General features: G+C 37.9%; 1 protein-coding gene across 2 annotated transcripts in view; it reads left to right on the plus strand.

Moving 5' to 3' along the window:
• Nucleotides 1-2,927: 2,927 nt before the first annotated feature.
• The window catches only part of tln1 (talin 1), a 56,637-nt gene continuing 31,598 nt past the window's right edge, over nucleotides 2,928-27,966 (plus strand). The window contains exons 1-14 of one of the 2 annotated variants that reach the window (XM_085360071.1): nucleotides 2,928-3,376; nucleotides 17,348-17,411; nucleotides 19,099-19,261; nucleotides 19,614-19,711; nucleotides 20,010-20,139; nucleotides 20,308-20,460; nucleotides 22,547-22,689; nucleotides 23,787-23,914; nucleotides 24,012-24,072; nucleotides 24,255-24,359; nucleotides 24,814-24,969; nucleotides 26,450-26,551; nucleotides 27,330-27,406; nucleotides 27,676-27,856. In XM_085360071.1, coding sequence (XP_085216197.1) covers nucleotides 19,132-19,261; nucleotides 19,614-19,711; nucleotides 20,010-20,139; nucleotides 20,308-20,460; nucleotides 22,547-22,689; nucleotides 23,787-23,914; nucleotides 24,012-24,072; nucleotides 24,255-24,359; nucleotides 24,814-24,969; nucleotides 26,450-26,551; nucleotides 27,330-27,406; nucleotides 27,676-27,856 — 1,464 coding nt within the window. In that variant the 5' untranslated portion in view covers nucleotides 2,928-3,376; nucleotides 17,348-17,411; nucleotides 19,099-19,131. The remainder of the gene's footprint in view (nucleotides 3,377-17,347; nucleotides 17,412-19,098; nucleotides 19,262-19,613; nucleotides 19,712-20,009; nucleotides 20,140-20,307; nucleotides 20,461-22,546; nucleotides 22,690-23,786; nucleotides 23,915-24,011; nucleotides 24,073-24,254; nucleotides 24,360-24,813; nucleotides 24,970-26,449; nucleotides 26,552-27,329; nucleotides 27,407-27,675; nucleotides 27,857-27,966) is intronic. The other variant, XM_085360072.1, reaches the window with a different exon arrangement.

The following is a 27,966-nucleotide window of genomic DNA, read 5'->3' on the forward strand; positions in this document are numbered from 1 at the left end:
AAAAGAACTTTGTGTGAATTTGAGAAACTGGTCAGACAAGAAAAGACATGTTCTTGGACAGAGGGAACTTTAGCTGAAACTTCATATTTGCAGTCTAATTCATTAAACTGGGTAAGGTCATTGGTTGCATTGTCATTCATTGTTATTTTCTAAACCTGTTCTGTTCACTTACAGAAGTAAATAGCAAGCAAGTTATTTATTGCCTCTATGTGTACAGAAACAGTTCACTTTATTACAGGAAACAAAAAGGGGAAAGAAGATTATTTAAAAATGTCATGGAAACATTATAGCCAGTGCCTGCAAGGTTTTCTTCTTGTGATGTGGCCCTTTTTAAGAAATCTGAAATTTACATTCATCCAATCTAATCAGTGTTTCAGGGGGGAAAAATATAGGTACTGTACAAACAACTGCTAGAAATCCTTTGTAAACCTTCTTGAATTTGAGTAATTTATCCTATCATTCTTGAAAGTGCAGTCTGATCTTCTAATTAAATTTAGTTGTTAAATTTACACAAATTTACATGTGTACTTTTAGGTTTCTGTTGCAAACAGTGCAAGCAGAAAGCAGCCAAACAATTTCATTTCAGTAACTTGTAGTTTGACAACCTCGTAGAAGCAGGAACTTCCATCAGAAATTTCCTGTAGCTGCTTGTCATACTTATACAAAACATGGAAGAATCCTTTATTATTCCTGTAGAATGAGGGTGACTACATATTTATTCCAGTCACTGCCTTACACATACATACATTAGATTGGCATAAATTGAGTTGATAAATCTACCATCATCCTCATATTTGTCATCATTTGACTATTTATATATCAAAGTGCTTGAGAAATTGAACATAAAGTGATATAAAAAAGGGGGTTGCCTTTCTGATTTCCTCTTTTTCAATTGTTTGTTACACTTAAATGTTTCAAATCAAACACATTTAAATATTAGACAAAGATAACACAAGGAAACAGAAAATACAGTTTCAACATGGCACCATCACACTACCTCCACCATATTTTACTGGTGGTATGATTTTTTGTTTTTGAAATGCTTTGGAAATGTAATGAACACACACCATTAAATTTCTCATAATTAGGTTAGTTATCAGAATTGGATTGTTGTGGGCAGCATAGTGGTGCTGTGGTTAGCACTGTTGCCTCACCTTAGGCCCATCCCTGTGTTTGCGTCAGTTCTCTCTGGGTGCTCCAGCTTCCTCCCACAGTCCAAAGGCTTGCAGTGATGGGTGTGAATGGTTCTCAGTCTCTGTTAGCCCTGTGATGTGCAGGCGACCTGTCCAGGGTATAGCCCACCTTTTGCCCTAGGAGAGGCTGGGATAGACTGATTAACTAAAGACTAAAAACATCTTAAGTTAAGTTCAGATTAAAATGCAAACATACTGTTATCCTGTTCTAATAGGTGGAAACACCTAATGTTTTCCCGCCTCATATATACTTCACACTGCGGAAAACAATGTGTCTCCCTCTTTAATAGATTAAGGAATTTGTGATTATGATTTTGCAAGGATCACAACTAAACGGGATGTGGGATTTATTGTGCATCATTTATGTGGCATTAAATTTAGAATAGATACAACAATGCTGTTGTCTATTAGAGGCTTTCAAGAATCTAGTTTTTGATTAGATTCTAAATTGCCAATATTTCCTGGATATTTTTTTTTTTCAAATAATAAGGAGAGTTATTATATTTTAAATCCTCTAACTACTAACTGCAACACTGTAGTTAACAGAATTGTCAGCTAATTATTAAGCTGTTAAACTAACTCTACTCACCCATGATGTTGAGTGTGCATGGTAACAATGCTAATGTAATTGTTTTTACATGTGTAAATAGCTTTGAATTAAAATAAAACATATGCAGAAATATACAAGATCTCGGGTTACTTAAAGCAGTAAAACTGCTTTAAAATGATGGAAAATGTCTATGTTTTTACACAATGGTAATTTTCTGTTATTTCTGTACATCTATCCAAAATAATTTGCCATAAAAGAACACAAAATGTCTGTTTAGGTGGCAAAATAGATGACTAATTTGTTTTAGTAAGTTGCTTATTTGACAGAAGAAATAGCCATCTATCCATTTTCCTTCACTGATTTTAAATAACATTTCACTAAACTTAATTCACCACTAGTACTTGCAACTTGCAGAGTTGCATACTGAAGCATTTAGTATGTATACAGAATCTGTTTTTACAGTTCTCATCTTTTTTAATTAATATTAATTTGCAGAACATTTGTATTAAGCTTGAACATTAGACAGGTCTTGCAATAATCACAGAAAATATACCTTGCCCTAAAAACAGCAAATTAATACTGAGTGACTATTGACACTGACTGAATAATATAACATAATATAATATTATAATACTATAATAACATAATAATAATAAAGAGACAAACGAACTGTGTTTAATATGTGATTAAGATTTATTTAATGAAAAATAATCTTTGTTTTTTTATCTGAAAATTTATATTTATATCCTTGCAGATGGTGAGAAAGTAAGTCGCAGGTTCAAGAGCTTTGTAAGACAAGGAATGACAAGTCAGAAAGCCACCCAAGACTTCAACAGAATTTTAAAAATATATGTACCTCTCCACCTTTCTTCTTCTTTTGAATGTTAATTTGTTATTATTGTTTTTATTGCAGATAGTAGCTTTTTAAAAACTTTTTAAAAAATTACTAATCAAAGAGAACATTAAAAAGAGGGCTACAAAAGAGAAACACTGGGTTTCAGTCCCGTCACTGTCAGTGATGACAGCCGGATGCGAGCAGTGTTCAGGCCAAAGAAAAAGTAAGATAGGTTGAAGTTTCGAGGAGCTGACACTTTTACGGTTATGTGGCCCCAGCGTTGCGTGCGCACACCAGCTTTATAATACGACGATGTTGACACTTTTGACACACCCACCGAACCATCCTGGGCAACTTCAAATGCAGCTGGCCAACGTTTGAAGGAAACATGTCTGTCTACCCGGAAACCCTAACAAAGCAGATCTGAACGTCTCCGCGGTCTCCTCCAGCACAGTCCGTGCCATTAAGAGTCAAATTGAGTTGGTTTAGTGTTGAAAACAAGACAGAGTTTGGAAACAAAATAGAAAAGTATGAAAACACCCTCAGTGTTATTCGCCTGCAGCAGAACAGTACCCGAACTCTACACCGCCCCTCTGTGCGTCGACGCGCTGAGCCAGGGTGGAGTTTTTCGCAAGCCGCTGCCGAGGGATAGGGAGAGGAACTGAGAAAAAGTCGTCTTCTGGCCTTTCCCCTGGTGGAAAACTTTATTTGTTGTCGGGAGTTAATTTAAGGATCGTTAAATCAGCTCTGTTTTCCGTGTTTGAGTGGCCGTCGACGAGAGTGGATTAACGCGCCCAGGTCAGACTGAATGTTTCTAACTTTGAAAAGTTTCTAGCTTTTTTCTTCGTTTTTTTAAAACGCGAAGTCCCTGACGTCACCACAGACTCGACATGGAAGCGAGACAGATTAGTAAACGTATGCAGATTTGGGCCTTCTAATGTAGAGAGCGCATAAACGGTAGTGTATATGATAACCCAGAAGTTAAATCACACAAATGGGAGACGAATCGAAAGTATCAAGCGCCAAAAGAGACCACCTCTCACACACACACGCACACACATCTGAATTTTCTGTGCGCCGTGTCACTGTCCTCTCATGCTTCCCTACAATACGCGCATTTTGATGAGATATATATATAAGTTACCTTTATACTATGAAATAGTTTGAATGTCAAAGTTAAAAGGAGTTAACAGCTGTATTGTTCCCCTTTTGACCTACAGCATGCAAGTTCAGTTCATCACAGTCATTTTGTAGGCCGCTCATAAGTGTCCTGGGCGTGTTGTGCAGCTGTTAGAACAAGAAAAAATATCGCCTCTGGGTGTAAATTCTTACACCGCTGTGATGTGTTGTGCAACACAATGAAGGAATTTGGATGCAGATATGTCTACTAACCACCGAGCAATAAAGGAAAAAACAAAGGGTACTTTCTACAGGCTGAAGGACGGCCTGTAGAAACTAGCCTGGAAGAATTAGGAGCTGTACATTTTTAGGCAGGCTCACCTAAAATAAGTAAATAAATAAACTAAAAACCAAACAAAAGCATTTTTGTCTCTGTGAAATTGCTTATTACATTAATTGATTAAAAGAATGTTATAACAATTAATAACTGCTTCATTTTGTATTTAAACTTGTATCTCATTAGATTTTTACATCTTTACATTTTTTTTTTATATCATGCTGCTGTAACACAATTTCCCAAATTTTGGGATAAATAAACGCTTATCATTCACTGAAAAGTAATGTCTTCAGTAAATGCTTCACCTTCTTTTTTGAACTTGTAAAGATCAGCCTGTGTTCATTAAATAAGGAGTTTTGTTACATGTTAGGTTGCTTATTCAATGCTTACCTTTCAAAAAAGAAGTGCAAAGAAAAAAAATATAAATAACTATCTGACACCAGAACACATATAAGGGAACAGTTAATATATGCACAAGATGGCATGCTCTCAGTGCACTGCACATTTTCGACCACAACCACAGCAAAAATAAATAAGTAAAAATCTAACTATTTTAAGTGGAGGCGAGTGAGCAAGAGATAAAGATAGAGAATCATGAGGTCTTACAAAAGTAAGAACAAAACGTAAACTGGAACTAAACAGAAATCCAATCACTCAGCTTATTGTGACTTGTTGTCTTTGCCTTCCTGAGTGTTGTGTTTGTTTTTAGTTGAACAGATTATTTGTTAGTTGATGTAGTCTTATATGTCTTGTGTGTGTGGATTTTTTTCATTAACCAGCTTCACATGTGTAGCAGAAGCTAACTTTTAACTGCCAAGCCACTATACACTGGTGAAACACTGTGATCTGGGCTGTAAAGAAATGAAGAAAGGCCTCCAGTATTCAAGGTTCAGGCCATGCTGTGTAGTAATCTGAGCTAATCTACCAGCCATACAGAATTCAGGTAACAGAGTAAAATCCCATTTTGGAAGTTGTATCGTGGACTATTCTCACACCAGTTAAGGAAACCTGCTTCCATTCCAATGTGTTGCCGTGGTTGGAGTGTAGTGTTTTAACTCAGCCATATTTGGTCAAGACAACATGTGCAGCCACTAGTCCACAAGAAATCATTTGTTTTAGACATAAGCCAATTCCCATGGCTGTGTGAGATGCCTGGGGAGTTCAGTCACACCAATGAGGAGACTGGAAGAAAATACAGCTCTTACTTAATTTAAAAATCACACAAAACCTTAATGTTGTTGGGTTGTTTATGATTAAATGAAACATGTATAAAGAATAAAAAGAAACAGAGCTTACCTTGTGATGGCATCACACTAACTGTAATACTGGCTGGTATTATGCCAAATTGTCAATAATTTCATCCATCAGAAACATTAATCCATGTATGGAGAACAACCTCCAGGTGAATTCTAGGGTCTTACATATGAGAACATAATAAAAAAATTCATTTGGTGCTTACCAGGTGCTGAAATTATGTAAATAAAACTTGAACACATGACATACAATGTCATTATTTATTTTGGAAAAAAACTAAGCAAAAATAGGTGTGTAACACAATGCTAATACATCATCAGTGGTCTTAGAGAAACTGTTGCTCACCACCAATCTGGGAAGGGTTTTAAAACCATTTTTAGAAAGACTATTCCCATGTGGAAAACATTCAAGACAGCTACCAATCTTCCCAAGAGTCAGTGTCCTAGTGAATTCAACTCATGGGTAGAGTGTGCACTGTTTTGAGAAAATGCAAAAAACACAGGAGCTACATCTCAGTCTCTACAGGCCTCAGTATGTTAAAATAAGAAGGAAATTGAACATGTATGGCTTGTTTGGAAGGGCTGCCAAATGAAAACCTTTTCTCTCAAAAAGGAATATGACAGCATGGCTTAGGTTTGCATCTCATCCAGCCACAAGACTTTTGGAACAATGTCATTCTGACAGACAAAACCAAAATTGAGATGTCTGTCCACAATGAACAGCACCACTTTTGGAGAAAACCAAATACAAATACAATACTCATACCAACTGTTAAGCGTGGTAGAGGGGGGTGATGGTTTGAGCTTGTTTTCCAGCCACAACACCTGGCCACCTCACATTCATATTCAAAAAAGAAAAAACACACGTGTTTTAAAATTAACTACTCATTGGTTTCCCTTTTAGAAATTACAATGTTTTTAATGTTAGCCCTTCATCAGACTGGTGAAACATTAAGAGGAGTGTGTGTGGTGTGTGTTCATGTGTAAGGACCTGGTCTACATAGGCTTGGTCCTCTGAAGGATGTGGCCCCTGAATTTGGACACAGCCTGTGTGTTTAAATGTGCAATGAGTGAGTATGTGGTTGCTGCAATTAAGAAAAGTGAGCGTATCCTCATTCTCAGAATTAGGGATATTCCTTGGAACTAATTTCTTAGTCAACTAAGCAAGGGAAAAAAAATAGTGCAACCTGCAAGTGTGATCTACCCACATGTCTCTACATGTCTTCAGGATCGCTGCAGTGGCATACACAGTCTGAATAGTTTATATGATGCCTTTAGTCGTAATAGTGAGAAGAGCTGTGTTAAGTTCTGAAAACATCTGTTCTGGTGAGACACATCTGTCATTGCTAGTGTTGGATATTTGTTTAAAAATAGCATTATCCTGATAGAAGTAGATTGGGCTGATGCCAGTACAATTCCCATAGAACTGGGCTGTCCAACTACAGGCCTCAAGAGCCGGTGTCCTGCAGGTTTTACATGTGTCCTTTATCCAGCACCGCTGATTTAAATGGCTAAATTGCCTCCTCAACATGTCTTGAAGTTCTCCAGAGGCCTGGTAATGAACTAATCATTTGATTCAGGTTTGTTGACCCAAGGTGATATCTAAAACCTGCAGGAAACCGGCTCTTGAGGCTTGGAGTTGGACATCCCTGTCATAGAAGCTTATTTCTATGAATGTTGATGTGTCTTGGTCATTGTGGATGCTGGGCATTTTGATATCAAAGTAACCTAAAATTAAGTTTCAGATGGGAGTTTCTAAAGTGTTTTTGGCATATTATTAGGAAGGGATCACTTTTCATTGCAGTGATAGGGTTCTTGATTGATACAGGACATACAAGATGCTGTCCAAAACCACATTTTTGAGAATCCTTTCAGAGGGGTTAGTTTGCTTATAACTTTCTAGAACAAATCCCAATTTTGATGCAAAAAAAGAAACTTTGCCCTAGCCAGGGGATCAGATCAGATCATGACTAGGTGAGTTCAAATGAGCTGCCTAAATACAGGAAAGCCAGTTGGGACACCTCACTTACTCAAGAATGAGTAGCTGGCTATGACACAAGAGCATGGGAACCATTGATTGCCTTCTGAACAGACTTCCAGTGACAGATGTGGAAACAGGAGAGGTACAAGTCGAGTCAGTCTATCCACTTGCAGTGCTGGGCAGCTGAGTTTCCATGGAGCTTTGGAGCAGGGAAGCTTCAGTCATTTCAGCCACCCAGTGTTTTACCTTATCATCTTGGAAAGGCTAGAGCATTTGATGGTTAGGACCATAAGACCACATAACCAGCCAAAAAAGACACTACTCTCTGTATAGTCTTTTTAAGATACCAATTAAGAGCTCTCTTCGATTCACCATGAAGACAGATTAGAGTAAATGATAAAATCATAAAATTCCCCAGCAAACAAAGTAGCATCTGGGTTCATACTGGCCAGATCGTAGTGTAAAAATCAGGAAGAGAACCCAATGCAGGATACACATGGGCAGAGTAAAATCCAGTTTGGGAGGGTGTAGTCAAAAGGCAAAGTCCATAGAGCTGTCCAAAAGGAAATGAGAAGTTCACAAGGGAAAATAACAAAATCATGAGGAATGCTGGGGAGCTTGACTAAGCAAGTTTACCAGATGACAAGTGGTTAGCGCAAAGCTGGAGCTGTATATACTAAGACCAGTGGCTAACTGAAAACAGGCATGGTAGGGCAACAAAGCAAAGGCTGGAAGTGTAACATTCTTGTATTTTGCTCGTTTGTGTTGTTGTGTTTGCACATCTCTGTTGCTTGTGGGGCTCGCACACAAGAATTTCACTCGCATGTGCTGTGCCAGTGTGCCTGCACATGTGATGTGACAATAAAAAGTGATTTGATTTGATTTGATTTGATTAACTAAGTGAGGTCTAAGACATACAGAAATTTCAAAATAAATCAGGAAGTAACCAGATATACAGTTGGTGAGATTAATCAGCATACAATCAAGGATGGAAAACTAATGCAGGAAGTAAAATTGACAACGATTTATGATGTACACAGGAAAATAACAAACACATGCGGTTTACAAGTAAGGTGCAGTTGGTATTCACAAGTGGACAGATATTAGTTGAACTGGTGAATTGTTATTAGCTTATAATATTTCTCCTATTCTTTATTTCATTTTTAAAGTTCTCTATAGTTTTAGGAGCCTTTGTTATATGTTTAAAATTGCTAACAGGCATAAGGCATAATTCTTACACCTGGCATTGTTCAGCGTGGGCCATGAAGTGCATCTTTAATCTGTTTGATCACAAACATTATGCCACACCGTCTAATCTGGAAGTTTTCACATTAAACTTTGCCAGCGTCATCAACACTGCTGCTGTTGTGTTATCAGTGTTTCTGTTTAAAACTGGGGGCTGTGGGCTTAATGTTGTCATACTTGTTATTTACACTTTTTATTCGCTGCTCCTAAATACGTTTGTATTTTCTGGTCAGTTTTTAGAAATATAACAAATGTGGGTGAAAAACTTAGGTATACATTGTTTAACACATCTGCACGCTACAGAGCCGTGGATTAAATGAAGCATCGAAGCAAAGAATTTGTGTCGAGAATTTTTTGTAATTGACTTATTTGAGTTACTTAATTAATCATTGCAGTTGTAATATAAACTTTAGGTAAATTCTTTAGGCAAAACTTTAAGAACTGCAGCAAATAAAACTTGTGTATAAAGTGGGTTTTATTGTCATTCTTCTAAATGACAACTATACATTTTAACAAAATGTTGTTTCTCCAAGACCTTTATGCAACTCAAAATGATTTATGTGATTTTAAAATTCAAGTTCAATTCAATTTTATTAATATAACGCCATATAACGTTGAAGACGCTTTATATTGTAAGGTAGACCTTACAATAATACATACAGAGAAAAACCCAACAATCAGATGACCCCCTATGAGAAAAAACTCCCTTTTAACAGGAAGAAGCCTCCGGCAGAACCAGGCTCAGGGAGGGGCGGCCATCGGTTGGGGTAAGAGAAGGAAGACAGGATAGAAGACATGCTGTGGAAGAGACAGATTAATAACAAGTGCGATTTAATGCAGAGAGGTGTATTAACACATAGTGAGTGAAAAAGGTGACTGAAAAGGAAAATGCATCATGGGTGTCCATGATGCATTTTCCTTTTCAGTCACCTAGGAGGGGTATGAGTCTGCCTACAGCAGCCTATGTCTATTGCAGCATAACTAAGGGAGGATTCAGGGTCACCTGGTCCAGCCCTAATTATATGCTTTAGCAAAAAGGAAAGTTTTAAGCCTAATCTTAAAAGTAGAGATAGTGTCTGTCTCCCAAATCCAAACTGGAAGCTGGTTCCACAGAAGAGGGGCCTGAAAACCAAAGGCTCTCCCTCACATTCTACTTTTAAATACTCTAGGATCAACAAGTACGCCTGCAGTGTGAGAGTGAAGTGCTCTAATGGGGTGATATGGTACTACAAGGTCATTAAGAAGAAGAGAAGGTGTGTACATTATTGTACTTTATTGAGCCCCGTGGGGAAATTGCTCTCTGCATTTAACCCATTCACTCAGTGAAGCAGTGGGCAGCCATTGGGCGCCCGGGGAGCAGTGTGTAGGGACGGTACCTTGCTCAGGGGTACCTCAGGGTAGCTGTTAAGGGGAATCGAACCCCCGACCTTCCGATCATGGGGCAACCACTCTACCTACTGAGCTATCCCTGCCCCATAAGATAAGATGGGGCCTGATTATTTAAGACATTGTATGTGAGGGGCAGGATTTTGAACTCAATTCTGGATTTAACAGGAAGCCAATATAGGAGAAATATGCTCTCTCTTTCTAGTCCCTGTCAGCACTTTTGCTGCAGCATTTTGGATTAGCTGAAGGTATTTCAGAGAGTTTTTAGGACGTCCTGATAATAATGAATTACAGTGGTCCAGCCTAGAAATATGCATGAACTAATTTTTCAGCATCACTCTGAGACAGGAAATTTCTAATTTTAGAGATGTTGTGCAAATGGAAGAAAGCAGTCTTACATATTTGTTTAATATGTGCATTGAAGGACATGTCCTGGTCAAAAATGACTCCAAGATTCCTCACAGTGTTACTGGAGGCCAAGGTAATGCCATCCAGAGTAAGAATCTGGTTAGATACCATATTTCTAAGATTTTCAGGGCCGAGTAAAATAACCTCAGCTTTATCTGAATTAAGAAGCAGAAAATTAGGTCTTTATGTCTTGAAGACATTCCTGCAGTTTAACTAATTGGTGTGTGTTATCTGGCTCCATGGATAGAGTTTTTTGCCATCTGCATAGCAGTGAAAATGTATACTATGTCTTCTGATGATACTGCCTAATAGGGCTGATCGATATAACAATATATATCGGATGACGATATAAAAACGTCTATCGTTGCATTTTACGCTATCGTTTGTTTCGTGGTGTCGCAAAATAAACTGTTTATGGCAATATTTTTTCATTATTTTGATGGTCACTGTAGTGGCTATATTAATTTCTTAAAGTTCTCTCTTTCTCTTATATTTAATATAACCACACTACAGACAAACAAGCACTTGTTTTTATGCATTGTCTTTAGCAACAACAACAGTAAAACCATCGCATGTCCGCTTGTTTATTTTCCACATAAACCTTTCACAAAAAAGCTCAAGATCCTGTTGAGACTTTTCAAAATAAACCGAATCACGCGAAAGATGCAGAGTATTTATGGATGAGAAGCAAAAAAGAGCCGTCAGGTGCTAAAAAATAAACCTTAGACTCAAACATTAGAACAGGCTTTTCCCCGCAGCACGCTGTGTAATAAATACTCATAAAGAAAACGGCGGCCGTTACAACCTATGTCTAAAAATGTATAGTTTCATGCATCAGTTAAAACACTCAACTCCAGGTACGCGACGCCCAGCTGGAAACACTTCAAGCAAGTCGAGCTGCCCGAGATTCACAGAATTTACAGAAAATGTTACATTTTTGTGATTTATATCATTATCGGACGATAGATGTCTTAATATCGGGATGTGAGATTTTGGTCATATCGCACAGCCCTACTGCCTAAGGAAAGCATGTATAATGCAAACAGAATTGGTCCTAGCACTGAACCCTGTGGAACTCCATAATTAACCTTAGTGTGTGAAGAGGACTTTCCATTTACATGAACAAATTGGAGCCTATTAGATAGATATGATACAAACCACTGCAGCGCAGTACCTGTATTACATACAGTATGCTACAATTGTTCTAATAGGATATTATGGTCGAACAGTATTGAACGCTGCGCTGAGGTCTAGCAGGACAATAACACAGAGATGAGTCCACTGTCAGAGGCCATAAGAAGATCATTTGTAACCTTCACTAAAGCTGTTTCTGTGCTGTGATGGGCTCTGAAACTCTTCAAAAATGCAAATATATAGTTGTGTTACACAATGGTTATATACGAAGGGCAATAAATATACCTGACAACATGTACAAAGAATTTAGAGAGTATTAAATTTGGCTAGTCTCCCATTTAAGATTATCTTCTCCTGCACCTCTTCATTGCTTTAATGTAGCTGCTATTTTTTAAATCATTCTTTGTGTTATTAGTTATTTGTGTTGAACCTTACATTGCGACTGGGCTATTGCTTATGCTTTTTCTTGTGCTTCTGCTTTTGTTGCTACTTCTGTTTTTTTCTGTTTCTTCTTCCTCTTCTTCTGCTGCTACTGCCTCTGCAGAAAATTACTAGTACCACTTGCTGATTTACCAGTCGAGCAACCAAGCTGGTCCATCATCAATCTTGTATTTTGAGGATTCAAGTGGTTACCTGACAGTTTTTCTGGGTTTCCAAGGCCAATAATTTACAGTTTTGTTTGTAAGCTCCTGGACAGTAAACATTTTTTTTTAATTTTGCCTCTGCACACTGTCACAGTGGATTTTAAATCACACAAAATGTGATTAAGAGCAGACTTTAAGCTTTTAAGTACATTGTCAAACATCACCAAATACTGTTTCCTTCCTTGTGATGCTTTAGCAGGCCTTTACTGCAGCCACCTTCAGTTGCTGTTAGTTTCGAGGGTTTTCTGCTTTCGGTTTTGGGTCATTTCGTGTCAAATCATTGTGAGGCTTGTGGTCAGCCATCTCACATTCATATATCATATATCAAATGCTAAAAACTAGTTACCTGCTGCATAACATTGTCTCCATCATATCTGATATATGATGTGGTGTTTTTCTAATCATGAACTATGCCTTCCCTTTTCCATACTTTTCTCTTGCAATCATTAAGGTTCATCTTGGTTTCATCTTTCCAAAGATGTTTTTTTTTTTGGACAGGCCCTTGTAGATGCTTCCTTTCAAAGTGTAATCTGCGTTGTTGTACACCATCTAAATTTGAATTCAAGAAGTTGCTCACAACTTAGTGTTCCATGTTTTGTGGTTTTTCAGGCCGTTGGTGTCGCTGAGCTGCTCAATTTTCCCATACTAATCTTACTTTTTTGCTGTCTCTGATTGCTTTATTTTGGAGGTCTTTAAGCCTAAAGAATATTTCTTCACATACATCGATATCTCTTTGGGTTTCATTTATCAAATGCAAGTTCAACACTCAATTCAAAATTCAACCAATTTCAATTTTTTTTCTCTAATTTGGTCAAGACACTAACCCTAAATTGCTCTCCGATGCGTTCATTGGAGTATAAATGTGTATGAATTGTAGTTAGGAAGCACTAAGAAACTTAGAAGACAGTGCTTGTGTGAATGGGTGTGATCGGGTGAATGTGGCATGTTGTATAGAGCTCTTTGAGTACTCTGGGAGAGTTGAAAAGCGCTATATAAGAATTAATCCATAAGTGTACGTAGGGCAGAGAGAGACTCCTACATAATGAAACTAATCTATTTAAAAAAAATATTGGCCACTTGGATAGTGGGAGTAGTGTAGTATTTTTACCGTTCATCTTCTGTGTTCAACAGAACAAGTTCTTTGTGAGAGTGTGATTGTCTCTGAAACATAGACTGAAGTTATTGTCAAAATAGACATTTTGACATTTTTTGGTTTTCAAATAGCTCATAATGTTGTAATTGTGTTGCCTTATACTAAAGGCAAATGCTGCTATTTTAACTTTCCTTCACCCGTATAAATTTCCCTCAAACAAGTGAAATCTGATCTGTACAGTACAGACCAGAACAGAAATAATTAGCCTCGTTTCCTTTTTCCCCCTTTTATAAATTCCCTTATAGATTTCCTGTTTACTCTAGGGTATTGTTTTGACAAAACCTTTTAGTGCACTGAATGGTCAGATTAAAAAAAAATGTATGAAATGCTAAAAAAACAAGAGAATTGGAGATTTTTTCTAGTTGGGGAATGGTATAATTACTGTATATGAGCATGTGTAGACTATAGAGTCGAGAGGAAATGTAAGAATGGGAGATGAGATGCAAAAGTTCAAATGCGGTCGTTGTGGTTACTTGTTTAAGATAGACTGTAACAATGCCACTGGGTTATTTTCACAGTGTCACATCAGGGTAAACACAGCTTCAATTTACAATAGTACAGCAAATGTGCATTAGCAGAGTGAAAGTTGTTGTGAAAAACTACCAGTAAAACAAATCATACTACAGTTGGATACAAGTGTACTAGTTACCTCAGCTCTGTAATAAGGACACTGCAATGACTTTGTTATTGTGTTATGTGCTCTGGAGCTACAGCTGTGTCTACATTTCTTGGACTCAAGAACTCTTCTATTAGTATCAGAGTGGTGCCAATGCCAATAGTGATGATCAAATGTGATATAAGCAGCAACCTTAAACTGGAAAAGTGTTTCTCATGATGTTTGTGTTGATAATAGTTAAGCAATTTCTGTGACAAATAACAAATATGACAAAAAATGACTTATTGAATTATAAAACAAAAATTCAAAACATGTTTTATTAAATTTAAGATTCTTATAAGAGCCGGTAACTTCTCTAAAACAGGTTGTCTTATTTTGAGCCTGATGAAGGTTCTGCAGTGACTTTAAGCTGGTTGCCCACATTGCAGCACAGCAGGCAGCAGAGACTGTTGAAGGCCACGATCACAGGAAGTTTAAAACTCTACCATCTGTATACGAAGCTACACTCAGTGGTTGCAAAGACTTGTATTGCAGCACTGTGAACTCCTGATAAACTATTCTTCACCATAAGTGGTTTTACTTGAGCAATAATATATGTCCACCCAGATGACCTCTTTCCTAATGTCCACAGATGTCCTGAGGTTACACAACCAAAACAAATTAAATCTGTTATTTCACTTTTTTCTTGTTCTTACATAGAAAAAGAGAAAAATGTTTTACTTGTATAATACAAGTACTATTGTTTTTCTTGTGACATTACCAATAAGTTTGATGTGTCACATGGCCCTCTTCCTATTAAAAAAACAAAAGTTGTATCCAAGATGGCCGACTTCTAAATGGCCACCATGGTTACCACACATATACTAATGTGCCACAAACACGACTTTAATATCACCAACCATTCCCATGTTATTACGGTGTATCCATATAAATGGCCCACCCTGGACATCGGGATATGCCAAACAAAAATCACATCTAGCGCACATAGGGCTGGAGAACAACAGGAAAACAGAAAAACAAAACAACTAGACCTAGTCCTTGTTTAGTCGTTTGAAAATTTATTTTAAACTTTGCACAATTTCTGATTGTCCCTCAACATAATATTTTCTTCATATCTGTGATGTGTTTCATTGCAACTAAATTAGTACATTTTCATTTTTTTCAAACTTGCACACCACACAGTTTAAAAAAAAAGAGTCAGCTAGACATTTTTGGAAATGGCTGATACTGGCAGAAATGACTGTAGCCAGAACTATAGTGAGGATGTACACAACGTACTTATCAGCCCTGAAGACTAGTTAAGTGAAATGTTTCATTCTGGCCTGAAAAGATAAGTTTTTGAAATAATCCTCTTGTTGTTAGTGGACAGTTTTACAGACACGTTAAAAAAATGGTCAGGCCTGTAGTACACTAGATAAAGACTGAGGTATAGAGTATCTGAATTCCATTGATAGCTTGGATACTTGGCTTTAGGATGACAGCTGGCCGCTGTCACTTTGCAGAGGAAGTCTGGCTTTGACTAACAGGAAGTCAAGTTAGCCACACATTTTTTTTCTTGTAAGAACCAAGTCATGTTTTCTGGAAAGAGGCATTAATTCAGAGTTATTGCAAAGATATATTTTAAGCACTAAAAGGAGAAAGTACCTTCAACGGCATAACTAATTTTATACTTTAAAAGCCCAAACTTGGAATCCCTTTTGCAACAGCTGGACATTTTTTATATCTGTACCATTAAAGAATTGTGTTTTCATTTGTGATATTGTTTTACAGTGTTTTTAGAGTACACTAAGACCTTTACTGTGCTATTTCTCATTTTTAGCAACTGCAGTAATTACTGTTGTGACCTCGCACTTCCTCTTTCAGTCAGGGTGGAGTGGGAAGCATTTACTGTACAATTTCTGAAGTCTGTAGACTTGCAATGTTTTTAAACAAGATTATCTTTCAGATTTCGAGCTGGTGTTAAATAAACAGGAAGATTTGAATGTTGAAGTAGCTTTTGCTCGATAATGGTCTTTGAGCATTTAGAGCTTTAAAGTTTCTACATTGAATAATATTGAGGACTAACACTGACTAAACGTGAACATTGTAACTTTGAAACTTGAAGGACTAGGATGAGCTTTAGATTAGTAAGCTTTGTCAACAAACTGACCCAATACTCACTGCAGACTTCCAGCTAAGTCACTGCTGGGCATGTGTGGATGTTAGAGATGCCCATATATGGCGTTGAATGTCTTTTAAAAACAGGAAATGACATGTAGACAGCTGATTAGGAACTTGAAAGAATGCTGTCATTCCACAGCAGAGGAAGAGGAGTGGGTTCATTTCTAGAGATGAACCCACTCACTTGACCGACAGCTGCACTCCTCCTCCAATGCATGCACGCACACACACACACACACCTAAAATAGCTATTAATAACATGTAAAAATCTTTTACATCAGAAGAAATTATTCATATCATACAATAACTGTCTGCAATGCAACACATCTGTCTAGCAAAGAGTAATCTGTTCTCTCATGTTAAGTTTACTTTAACCCTGCACTCACGCTCACGTAAATACCACACCAATTTATTGCAGCGTCCACTACAACTTGCGCTGTTCTGCTGAGCCACTTTGATGTACTCTGATATTTGCTAGTCTGTTTCAGTGCATGTAGTACTGCTGATTATATTTAAAATTTAAATTCTGTTTTTGCTTGTTGATTTTCATATGATTATATTTCAAATATTTCTTTCTATATATTGTTTACATTTATGCTTGTTTTACTGTATTTATCAGATTAGTTTATACTTCAGCTGTATTTAACAATTTTTAACTGACGTAATGGAGGATGTCCCAACTCTTATTTTTCTTGCCTTGTCTTGTCCTGTCTTATTTTGCAAAGCACGCCACACCTTGCCACACTTCACCAAACAGAAACACACCAGTTATGTGGACCTTCTCACTAGTTACACGCTTAATTCTGACATTAATTTCACTAAAATGGATTAAACTAATATTTTATTTTATAACATTTTTTTAAAAAGTGTCTGCAATGTTATCAAAAAAACCCCAAAGAAATCAATCTCTAATATACAAACACATTCCAAATCGCTTTGTGTATTCTTTCAGTTGAGCAGCAGTTTCTGCTTTATTGTCAGATAAAATTCTTGAACTCTACTAGATTCCATTTGTGGGATTTATTGGAACATGTATGTGTGCGAACAGGGACTGAGCACTGTCTAAAGCTTGTGTACCGTATTCACAGTTAGCTTTTGGAATAGAACATTTAAATTACATGTCATATGTTGTGTCAAAAAGTGAGTTTATCTGCAGCTTTATATTTCAAATAGGACAACATTATTATGATGTGGAATTGCAAGCGTACAAAATGCTGTGGAACTGTGTTTTGTAAGATCGTTATAATGTAAAAGCATATCATTATGTCATTGAAAATGTTGGATCAATAAAATAAAAAAAATCGTGTATCTGTTTATATTTGATTTTCCTCAGCTAGGTAGAAGAAACACAGAGCTGATCATCTGAGTGGCTGTTACAAAAAATTGGTTCAAGTCAGGTAAGTATTTTATTCATCTTCTTCATGATCATGTCAAATAGTAAAATCATAATCAGGAGCCCTAACAATGAGAAGCATATTTACATGTTAGCCATCCATCCATCTTCTTATAGCATATTTTTCTGAAGTATAGTATGAAAACATTTTCTCCAACAAAACAATCTTTTAACATATAGTGAGAAGTACTCACTGATATATGATAACAATATATGAATGCTCCAGACAGTGGCTCATCTCACTCAGCCTGTTGTCACACTGGATTTTAGTCAGAAAACAGTTTGATTGTCATTTGATTGAGCAAGTAGACAGTAGGGATGGCACCGGTAGTAACCAGACCGAAAAGCAGCGCACATTTCGGTGTTTCTTTTTCCTGAGATGTCATACACTTTGGATTCTAGCCAATCATCTTACCTTTCCGAGGATAGTAGGCTTGCCCAGGTACGTACGTTCTTTTAGAGCAGAGCTACAGATTAAAAGTGCCCAAGGCAAAGCGGTCAAAAGTCTGACTGTACTTCACAGCAAAAGATGCAAACTCAGCAGCCTGCAACAAGTGCTTCAAGGTGATACTGTGCAAAGGAGGTAACACCTCGAATCTGATGAAACACCTGGCAACGCATAGCGTTTTTTAAAAGCTGAGAAATGCACCGTATTTGGTATCGGATAAAACCTAAACGATACCCATCCCTAGCAGACAGTGGTTCCATCCCTGGGTTGTGTGAGAATAGATGAATATGACTTGTAGTAAAAAGCAGTGCTTGAGTACTCAGAGTTGTAGAGTATTATATAACCAGTACATTTGGCATTGGTTTTTTTAATTTTATTTGTTTCTGCAGTAACCAGCATTCATGTTGCTAGCTGTACTTTTTAGGTTGAATCCCCTTTATACTACACAGGGAGCAAGATGGTGAAAGAGTGTTATCAGGATGCGAGTCTGACAGTTTTACAGTGATAAGTAAAATGTCATTTCAAAAAAGCTGAAAAAGAAAATCCCCTACTCTTTATTTCCTTCACCTCTCATTGCTATACAACCTCAGGATCTTGCATGAAGAAATGACAAAGAATCTCTCACAATGACAAAACCACAGAGAGTTGTTTTCCAAAAAAAACATACCTTTACTGGCATTTAAACAGTTAAGAGACAATTTCTTTTTATTCAGGAACCGGAAAACTGGATTTTCAGTTAAAAACATTTTTTTATATGTGACACATGTAAAAAAAGCTAGAGGTGGTGTTTCTCACTTTAACCTCAGCTTAAGACATGGGGCTGAGAGATTAGTTTTCACTTCCTACTAATGTGAAGTTCTTTAGCGGAATGTCATGTAAAGGAGTACCAAAATAAAATATATTTATGAATATAGCAGTTCTTGTCATAGCTATGTGCAATGAGAATACCTCTGATGTAGAGAACTTCCTGCTGTGTGCTACTTGTGAGAGGAGGCAGCTTTGACATTATTTAGAGTATACAGTTACAGCTGTTCTTCACTTGCAGTTAAAACCTCCTTTTAACAGGAAATAAGGTGTGTGTGTGTGTGTTTATCAAAAAGTCTTTTTTTTTTTTCAATAGACTTTATATGTCTTTCAGATTGAGTTGTACTATTGGTATTGTGACTGTGAATTAAATATGCTATTTCACTGTAATGGTACAGTTGACATGTTATGACTAACTACTTTATGGATCCTCATGCAGGTGTGAGTTGGGTGGAGGTGCAGAGCAGCAATCATGGTGACCCTGTCATTAAAGATTAGTGTGGGGAATGTAGTGAAAACTATGCAGTTTGAGCCCTCCACCATGGTCTACGATGCCTGTCGCATCATCAGGGAGAGAGTCCCAGAGGCACAGCTTGGCCAGCGTAAGTTCTCTTTCTTTTTTTTTACTTCTTACTTCATCAGAACTGATTGTTGGATTGTTGACATGGAGAAATTGTATGCTGCATATTGCACATAGACTGATCAGGCATGACATTGTAACCACCTGCCTAATATTGTGTCAGTCAACAGATTAGACTAGAATGGTCACATTTTGACTTTGGCAAGCTGATGTGAACCTGTTAAAACATGTTTGTTTGAAAGACTAATCCACTAATGTGATTTACATGAACAGGGGACTAGCACAAGTCCTTCTAGTCTACTGTCTGGAGATCCACAGGTATGGCAAGAAATAGAAATCCAGCGACTTAATCAGCGTTTGTGTTTCTTCTACAGCAAATGACTACGGACTGTTTTTGTCTGATGAAGATCCAAAGAAAGGCATCTGGTTGGAGGCTGGAAAGGCTCTGGACTACTACATGTTAAGGAATGGGGTAAGGAAGTATATCACACATTCAGCTATGACTAACTGTTAAATTTATGAATTAGGATGCATTTGTGATGATTTGTGAGTACTAAATACACTTTCACCAAGGGACATCACTGGTTTCTTTGCTCTAAATTAGCTGAGTCAGGTTGTTTTTGTTTAATGCTTCTGTAAAAAATGATGCTGTCTCTAGGAAGAAAAGCAGTGTGATGTGAGTATTGTGAGAAATAGCAGGATCTAGTTTAAATCTATTTCAAAGTTTCCAACAAAATATCAGCAGCTGGTCTGTTGCCTCTGTCTGACAGGACACTCTGGAATACAAGAAGAAGCAGAGGCCACTGAAGATCCGCATGTTGGATGGGACAGTGAAGACTGTAATGGTGGATGACTCCAAGATTGTCAGTGACATGCTGATGACCATATGTGCTAGAATAGGTCAGCTATAAGCCACACACAGCTCACATTTAATTTCCAGAACAAGATGTTGTGTGTTGTTACAGGTTTATTGCTTTCCCCCCCACTTACCATGAGATTCTTGTGTATATATAATGTTGTTGTAAAATGTAAAATAAATGTAGTAATTTCAATCTGTTTGTATGTCAGGTATTACAAACTATGATGAATATTCACTGGTGCGAGACATTGGTGAAGAGAAGAAGGAGGAAACCACAGGAACCCTGAAAAGAGACAAAACTCTTTTAAGAGATGACAAGAAAATGGAAAAGCTGAAGCAGAAACTCCACACAGACGATGAGTGTATGAGAAATACAAGCCTCCATTCTAATGCTCTATAACAGACTTGCTTAACCAAAGTGTGTGTCCCGGGTCACCTTCCACATCTTCTCTAGCTCCTCTCTCAGCTTCTTGTGTTCCATCTTCCTGTTGTTGCTATCGCTTGGTACACTCAACAAAAATATAAACGCAACACCTTTGTTACTGCTCCCATTCCCCATGGGATGGACGTAGAGACCTAAAATTCATTCCAGATACACAATATAACCGTCCCTCCCAAACAGTGGTCACAAATCAGTCCAAATGTGTGGTAGTGGGCACATCTGCTATATTGAGATAATCCATCCCACCTCACAGGTGTGCCACATCAGGATGCTGATCTGACATCATGAGTAGTGCACAGGTGTACCTCAGACTGCCCACAACAAAAGGCCACCCTGGAATGTGCAGTTTTTTGCGCTATTGGGGGTCTGGGGACCCAGAACCGGTCAGCATCTGGTGTGACCACCATTTGCCTCATGCAGTGCAACACATTGTCGCATGGAGTCTATCAGATTGTCAATTGTGGCCTGTGGAATGTTGGTCCACTCCACTTCAATGGCTGTGCGAGGTTGTTGGATATTCGTGGGAACTGGTACACGCTGTCGTATACGCCGGTCAAGCACATCCCGAACATGCTCAATGGGTGACATGTCCGGTGAGTATGCTGGCCATGCAAGAACTGGGACATTCTCAGCTGCCATCTGCCCTGAACAATGTGAACCATGATTCATCCGTGAAGCGCACACCTCTCCAACGTGCCAGACGCCATCGAATGTGAGCATTTGCCCACACAAGTCTGTTACGGCGACGAGCTGGAGTCAGGTCAAGACCCCGATGAGGACGACGGGCATGCAGTTGAGCGTCCCTGAGATGGTTTCTGACAGTTTGTGCAGAAATTGTTTGGTTGTGCAAACCAATTGTTCCAGCAGCTGTCTGGGTGGCTGGTCTCAGACGATCTTGGAGGTGAACCTGCTGGATGTGGAGGTCCTGGGCTGGTTACACGAGGTCTGCGGTTGTGAGGCCGGTTGGATGTGCTGCCATATTCTCTGAAACGCCTGTGGAGACAGCTTATGGTTGAGAAATGAACATTCAATGCACGGGCGACAGATCTGGTTGACATTCCTGCTGTCAGCATGCCAATTGCACGCTCCCTCATTGCTTGTGGCATCTGTGGCATTTTGCTGTGAGACAAAACTGCACATTCCAGGGTGGCCTTTTGTTGTGGGCAGTCTGAGGTACACCTGTGCACTACTCATGATGTCAGATCAGCATCCTGATGTGGCACACCTGTGAGGTGGGATGGATTATCTAAATATAGCAGATGTGCCCACTACCACACATTTGGACTGATTTGTGACCACTGTTTGGGAGGGACGGTTATATTGTGTATCTGGAATGAATTTTAGGTCTCTACGTCCATCCCATGGGGAATGGGAGCAGTAACAAAGGTGTTGCGTTTATATTTTTGTTGAGTGTATTACTACCTCTATCACTACAATCTTCTTCTCTGCTTGTCCACCACTACTATCTCTGGTTAGTTAGCCATCACTATCTTGTCCGTCGGGATCTGGAAGTCCCAAGGGATAAATATTTAATAGTAAATAATTAAACTAATCTACCAAATCTTCACTGCCACATTCTTTAACTCTGTAACTCTGAAAGAAATTGGAAAGACTAGTCTTTTTTCTGTCTGGAAACACATTAGCCAATCCTTATGCTGAGCTTTATTCAAAAGAAAAAAAGACTTTAACCAATTTTTCTGAGTAAATTCAATGTCTGCTTTCCAAACGGGTATGTCTGCTTCTGAAACTCCTGTCCCATACGACGTTCATGGGAGAGGAGATTATAACAAAGTGTTCTGCTTAAATATTATGGTGTCATGAAACAGGAATGAGAAACATTTTTTCCAGAGAGTAAGCAAAGTGCTTTATCTGAATCAAAATATGGTTACAGATTACAATGAAAATATGACTGAAAAAATTCACCTTGATGCTAAAACATTTTGACTGGCTAATATATTTCTAATATTGGTCTTTATGGCATCCCGTTTGGTTTGGGCTTTCCGTAGTGAACTGGTTGGACCATGGACGGACACTGAGGGAACAGGGCGTGGAGGAGACAGAGATGTTGCTGCTGCGAAGAAAATTCTTCTACTCAGACCAAAATGTGGATTCCAGAGATCCCGTCCAGCTCAACCTGCTTTATGTGCAGGTACAGAAAAACATTGACATTGACTTTCTCATTGACATTATTTTTATTATTATTATTATTATTATTATTATTATTATTATTATTATTATTATTAATAATAATAATAATAATAATAATAATAATAATAATAATAATAATAATAATTTATTTTTCTCCTGTTGTCTTGGATAGACATTATGCAGTCTTGAGCCACCCCTCATTTCCTAATATTTTGTTCCAAGGAGCCAGATTTTCTTTTTCTTTGGCTATTGGCTGCCTTTGAACTCATTTTGTGTTGTTTGATGAGCCACTTAATATTTATCTATTAATCATTTAAGCATAAAAAAGGCACCTAATTCAAGGGATGAATCTGTGTTGTGTCAACTTTGCAAAGAACCCATTTTAAATTGTTTTTAGGAACTTTGCTACTGGCAGCTCATCACAAAAACACAGAATTTACTCCTGTTATTTTAGTTGAATCTATAAAAAACACCAAAGGTAACACAGATTGACAGGAATAAAATAATAGACAAACAAGTAGATTCCTGAAGAGTTATTAGCTAAAAACTTGGCATATCTTGGCATGGTGTGCAGTGTCTTTAAAACATTGTGGATAAAACTGGACAAGTGGGGGACAAAAGAAGACGAGACAGGCTTAAAAACAATCTGCAGCAGATAGATAGTATCTGAAAGTCGTGTCCTTAAAAAAAGGTCTTCTGCAAAGACCTGACACAGGACCTGAGAGATGCCCTTCAGTTGATCCATGTTCTTGGAAGCCTCACCAGAAATGGTTTCTGTGGCTCAGCTGGCTGTCAAGAGGCCGTTCTATAGGAAGGGAAATTGGGAGGAAAGGCTAAAGCATACCAAGTTACACAAGAACTGATGGAACCGACTCTTTTCTTATATATCATTTTAAATATATTTTTGAACTGGCTCAATAAATTATTGCACCTATTTTAAATTTTCCTAGTGAAGAAAATGAAGAGTGGCTCAAATGTTATATGCTGTTTTACACTGTAAATTTTTGCTCTAAAAAACTATAATGATTTTGTGTGTGTGTGTGTGTGTGTGTGTGTGTGTGTGTGTGTGTGTGTGTGTGTGTGTGTGTGTTGGGACAGGCTCGCGATGACATCCTGAATGGATCTCATCCAGTCTCCTTTGATAAGGCCTGTGAGTTTGCAGGCTATCAGTGTCAGATTCAATTTGGGGATCACAACGAGTCCAAACACAAGTCTGGCTTTTTAGAGTAAGCACTGGTATTTTGGTTGTATTGTTGTTTTGTCTTCAAACTGTAATGAGCTGCCTGTTAAATTTTTTTTTGATTTGACCTTTTTCCTCTTCAGTTTGAAAGAGTTCCTTCCCAAAGAATACATCAAGAACAAAGGGGAGAAGAAGATCTTCCAGGTAAGAAGTGGATTCTGTGGCAGTTTTGAACTAAATGTCAGTTCTGACTGTGCTGTTCTGTTTAATATTTTTGATGTATAAAGATCAGGTCAAACACAAATTTTATCAAGATGACTTATACTTGGAGGCTGGTACATAATACCACAGTGAGTTCTTCTAATCCTCTGACTGTGTTTCTGCAGGCACACAAAAACTGTCAAAACATGACAGAGATTGAGGCTAAAGTCAACTATGTGAAGCTGGCCAGGTCCCTGAAAACGTATGGTGTGTCATTCTTTCTGGTCAAGGTGAGAAGAACAATGGATTACCAAAGTGGAGGTTGCTTTTGATTTGAGACTTGAGACTCACTTTACAAATAATATTCATTTACATAATTAAATAATATTATTTACAATAATACGATCAGCACAAAGATAGAAACTTGCAATTTCTACCAACCAGTCCAGCATGTTGCATTAGTGGAAACTGTTCTCCAAACTAGCCAGTTTGCTACTACATTTCTGAAAAAGGGCTAGGGGAAGAGGAGGGTATGAATAAGAGTCAGAGAAGAAAAATTCACAAATAGGGCAAGATTCATCTGAAAATGTTTAAATACTTTATATGCTTTCTCTCATTCTGCAGTGCTAGCTGGATGATGGCTGAGTTAATTTGTTGATTGTGGATCTTCATGGATTGAGTCATTAATATTTGCCCAGTTTAATTTATGTTTACTTCACAGTCATTTCATTTCCCTTCATGCAGGAGAAAATGAAGGGTAAGAACAAATTGGTGCCTCGACTTCTGGGTATAACCAAAGAATGCGTGATGAGGGTTGATGAGAAGACCAAGGAGGTGATCCAGGAGTGGAACCTGACCAACATTAAACGTTGGGCTGCCTCACCAAAGAGCTTCACCCTGGTGAGTTCTTAAGTAGAGACAAGATAAGAGCATTGTTGAGCCTGGTTCAGAAATATCTTAACCAGATCTCTCTCTCTCTCTCTCTCTCTCTCTCTCTCTCTCTCTCCCTCCCTCGCTCTCTTGCTCTCTTTTTCTGATTTGAACACCTGAAATGACTTTTAACACATTATCAAACTGCCTTTTTTCTCATTTTACTATTTCCACCAGGCCAGTGCAACACCATAAGATTGTTTGGGTTTTTGTCACTGTGTAACATTGCATCTGACTTCTTCCCAAAACAGTTCTATTGCCTCTGTGCACTCAGTCATAGTGAGTTAATATGAAGCATGCATTCACGGTGTTTGAATTGCTTCACTTGCTGATTTTTATTTTTATTTTTTGCAAATATTTTTATTGAAAAAATAAAACAACACAGTACTTGCACTTACCAAAATACAATTAACCTTTCTTCATTTTCCTAAGTAAATATATTTATATATATAAAAAAACCAACTAAACAAAAACAAACTCTAAAACATTTTAACAACACTAATCTTACCGATTAACCCTCTCAAGGCAGGCGTTGCTGATTTGCAACAGTTAAAAACTAACAACCTGATTACCCCACATACATATTTTATGATTTTTTTTACTCAGAAGTACCACTGCAGGACTTGGTTGTGCATTAGCAACAAAAAGTTTAATTTGAGCCTGAGAGGGTTAAAGAAAGGGGGAGATTACCCTATCTTTGAATATCAGATGTAATCCTTGATATAAGGGGAGTCAAATTAGTTGATTTAAGGCCAGATAGAGAACGAGTCATATTAATCCCTATGTATTTAAACCTCGATGGACCACTTGCTGATTTCTAATCCTCTCCTAAAACGTCAATTTCCAAATATTCGTTCCATGCATTTTTCTAGCAAAATACTTTAGTGAGACCTAGAGATGGATGGCAATTACTGATATCACTTCTCTTTTCTCATGGGTGCGTTAAGAGTCACCACCATCGCTAAGTAGGATATCAAAGACATATTACATTCATGAAAATGATTTGCATGCTGTGTGGTCAAATGTTTGTGCATGTCAGAGGTATATCCCCACTTTGCTGTAATCAGTGTTGGGCTCATTACTCGAAAAAAGTACTTAGTAAACAGAACAATCCTCTTAAAAGTAATGCAGTACGTTGCATAATTACTTCCAGGGGAAAGTAATTCAAATTATGGAAGGCTCTCAAGCAAAAGCGCTTCTAGAAAATGTTCCATCAGTGGTATTAAAAGTTTTATTTTAAATTTGTATACAAATCATTTGCAGAAAAATTTCACCTTTGTTCAGATTGCATACGTTCAGTTGAGCCTTCAATTGATTCTTTGGTAATTTCTCACTACATCCTCTGTTCTTCACCTAACCTAATGGAATAGTTCACCTATTCAAGAAGCTATTCATTTTCCAGTATAATCTGTAAGGTATTTTAACTTCTGGTTGTTTGCTCTGCCTTTAGGACTTTGGAGATTACCAGGACGGTTACTATTCTGTGCAGACCACTGAGGGAGAGCAGATAGCTCAGCTTATTGCTGGTTACATCGACATCATCCTTAAAAAGGTCAGCAGCATTATACATTTCATTGACAACATGGATGCTTTGATGGGGGATGAAGAATTTATTTCCTAAAAAAATGTCAAAAAATACTACAACACCATTTTGTCTAGTGAGATTTCTTTTGACATGTCACTCTTTCCATGTCACTCTGTAAGTATTCAACGCAATAGAATTTCTTTACATACTACATATGTTACATATGTGCTGGTGTGTATTTATCATCATACCATAAGGTGATCTCAAGTTCTGTGCTGACATTTCACAAAGAAGATATGAAACACGAAGTCCTGCGTCTTTTCAGGTGTTTTACAAGCCCAAGCTTGAAAGTGGCTGCTCTTACTGCAGCACAACACTGTTTATCTTCTCTGTGCTCTGTTAAAATGTATTATTTAGTTCTTTAAAATATGTGCCTTTTGCTTGACAACTGGATTACCACTCATGGCACTTTCACACAGGACTGTGGACTCAGTGTGCTCGTCAGTGAGTCTGGTGTACTTTTGATCACAGTGTCGTTTTTCATGTCATCATTGGCTTTTCCAGTCACACTGTTAATGCCTACTCATTTTGCTAGACACTATGGTAGTGTCAAGAAGAGCAGTGCTTCCTGACCAACTGTTCAAAGTTGCATAAAAGTGATAGAAAAACATCTTACTAGGCAGCTGTCTGTACTGAAACTCATGTTTTTAATCTTTTCTTTATTTTGAAACAAAAGAAAATATAAATCCTTTAAAACTGAATTTGATATAATCCAGTGTGTCACCACATTTCTTTCTCTTGACAGAAAAAGAGCAAAGACCACTTTGGCTTGGAGGGAGATGAAGAGTCAACCATGCTAGAAGACTCTGTGTCACCCAAAAAGTAAGTGTATGAGTGTTACCACTGAATAGTTTTCTGTACTTGACACGTACAAGTTTCACTGAATGGTATTCCAACAATACTCCATCCATCCATGGAGTATTCAGCTTTCCTAAGTCGCCACCAGGTAGTTATTTGTTGACAGTGTAGCTCCTCTCTTCAGCTTAGCGTTCAAGAGTTGCAGCTGAAGAGACAACTACATTATTACAAACCGGATCATTGACCTGCACCTCAGGGCTTTCAGAACTAGGTTCTTTCTCATGCCACTCCAGGTCCACGGTGTTGCAGCAACAGTTCAACAGGGTCGGCAAAGTGGAGACAGGCTCAGTGGCCCTGCCAGCCATCATGCGCTCAGGAGCTGGTGGACCAGAGAGCTTCCAGATGGGCTCCATGCCTCAAGCTAAGCAGCACATAACCAGTGGACAGATGCACAGAGGACATATGCCTCCACTGGTATGACAGAATGATAAGACATGAAACAGAAATTGGAAATTAAACTGTAACAGTAGGCTTTATTTTCTCTTTCCTTAAAACTTAAATATAGCAGGCTAACATCCTCATAA

This window comes from Diplotaxodon limnothrissa, linkage group LG7 (genome assembly GCF_057381915.1).
Source record: "Diplotaxodon limnothrissa isolate DT_005_m linkage group LG7, D_limnothrissa_male_GT1.1, whole genome shotgun sequence".
In the NCBI taxonomy this organism is placed as follows: Eukaryota; Metazoa; Chordata; class Actinopteri; order Cichliformes; family Cichlidae; genus Diplotaxodon; species Diplotaxodon limnothrissa.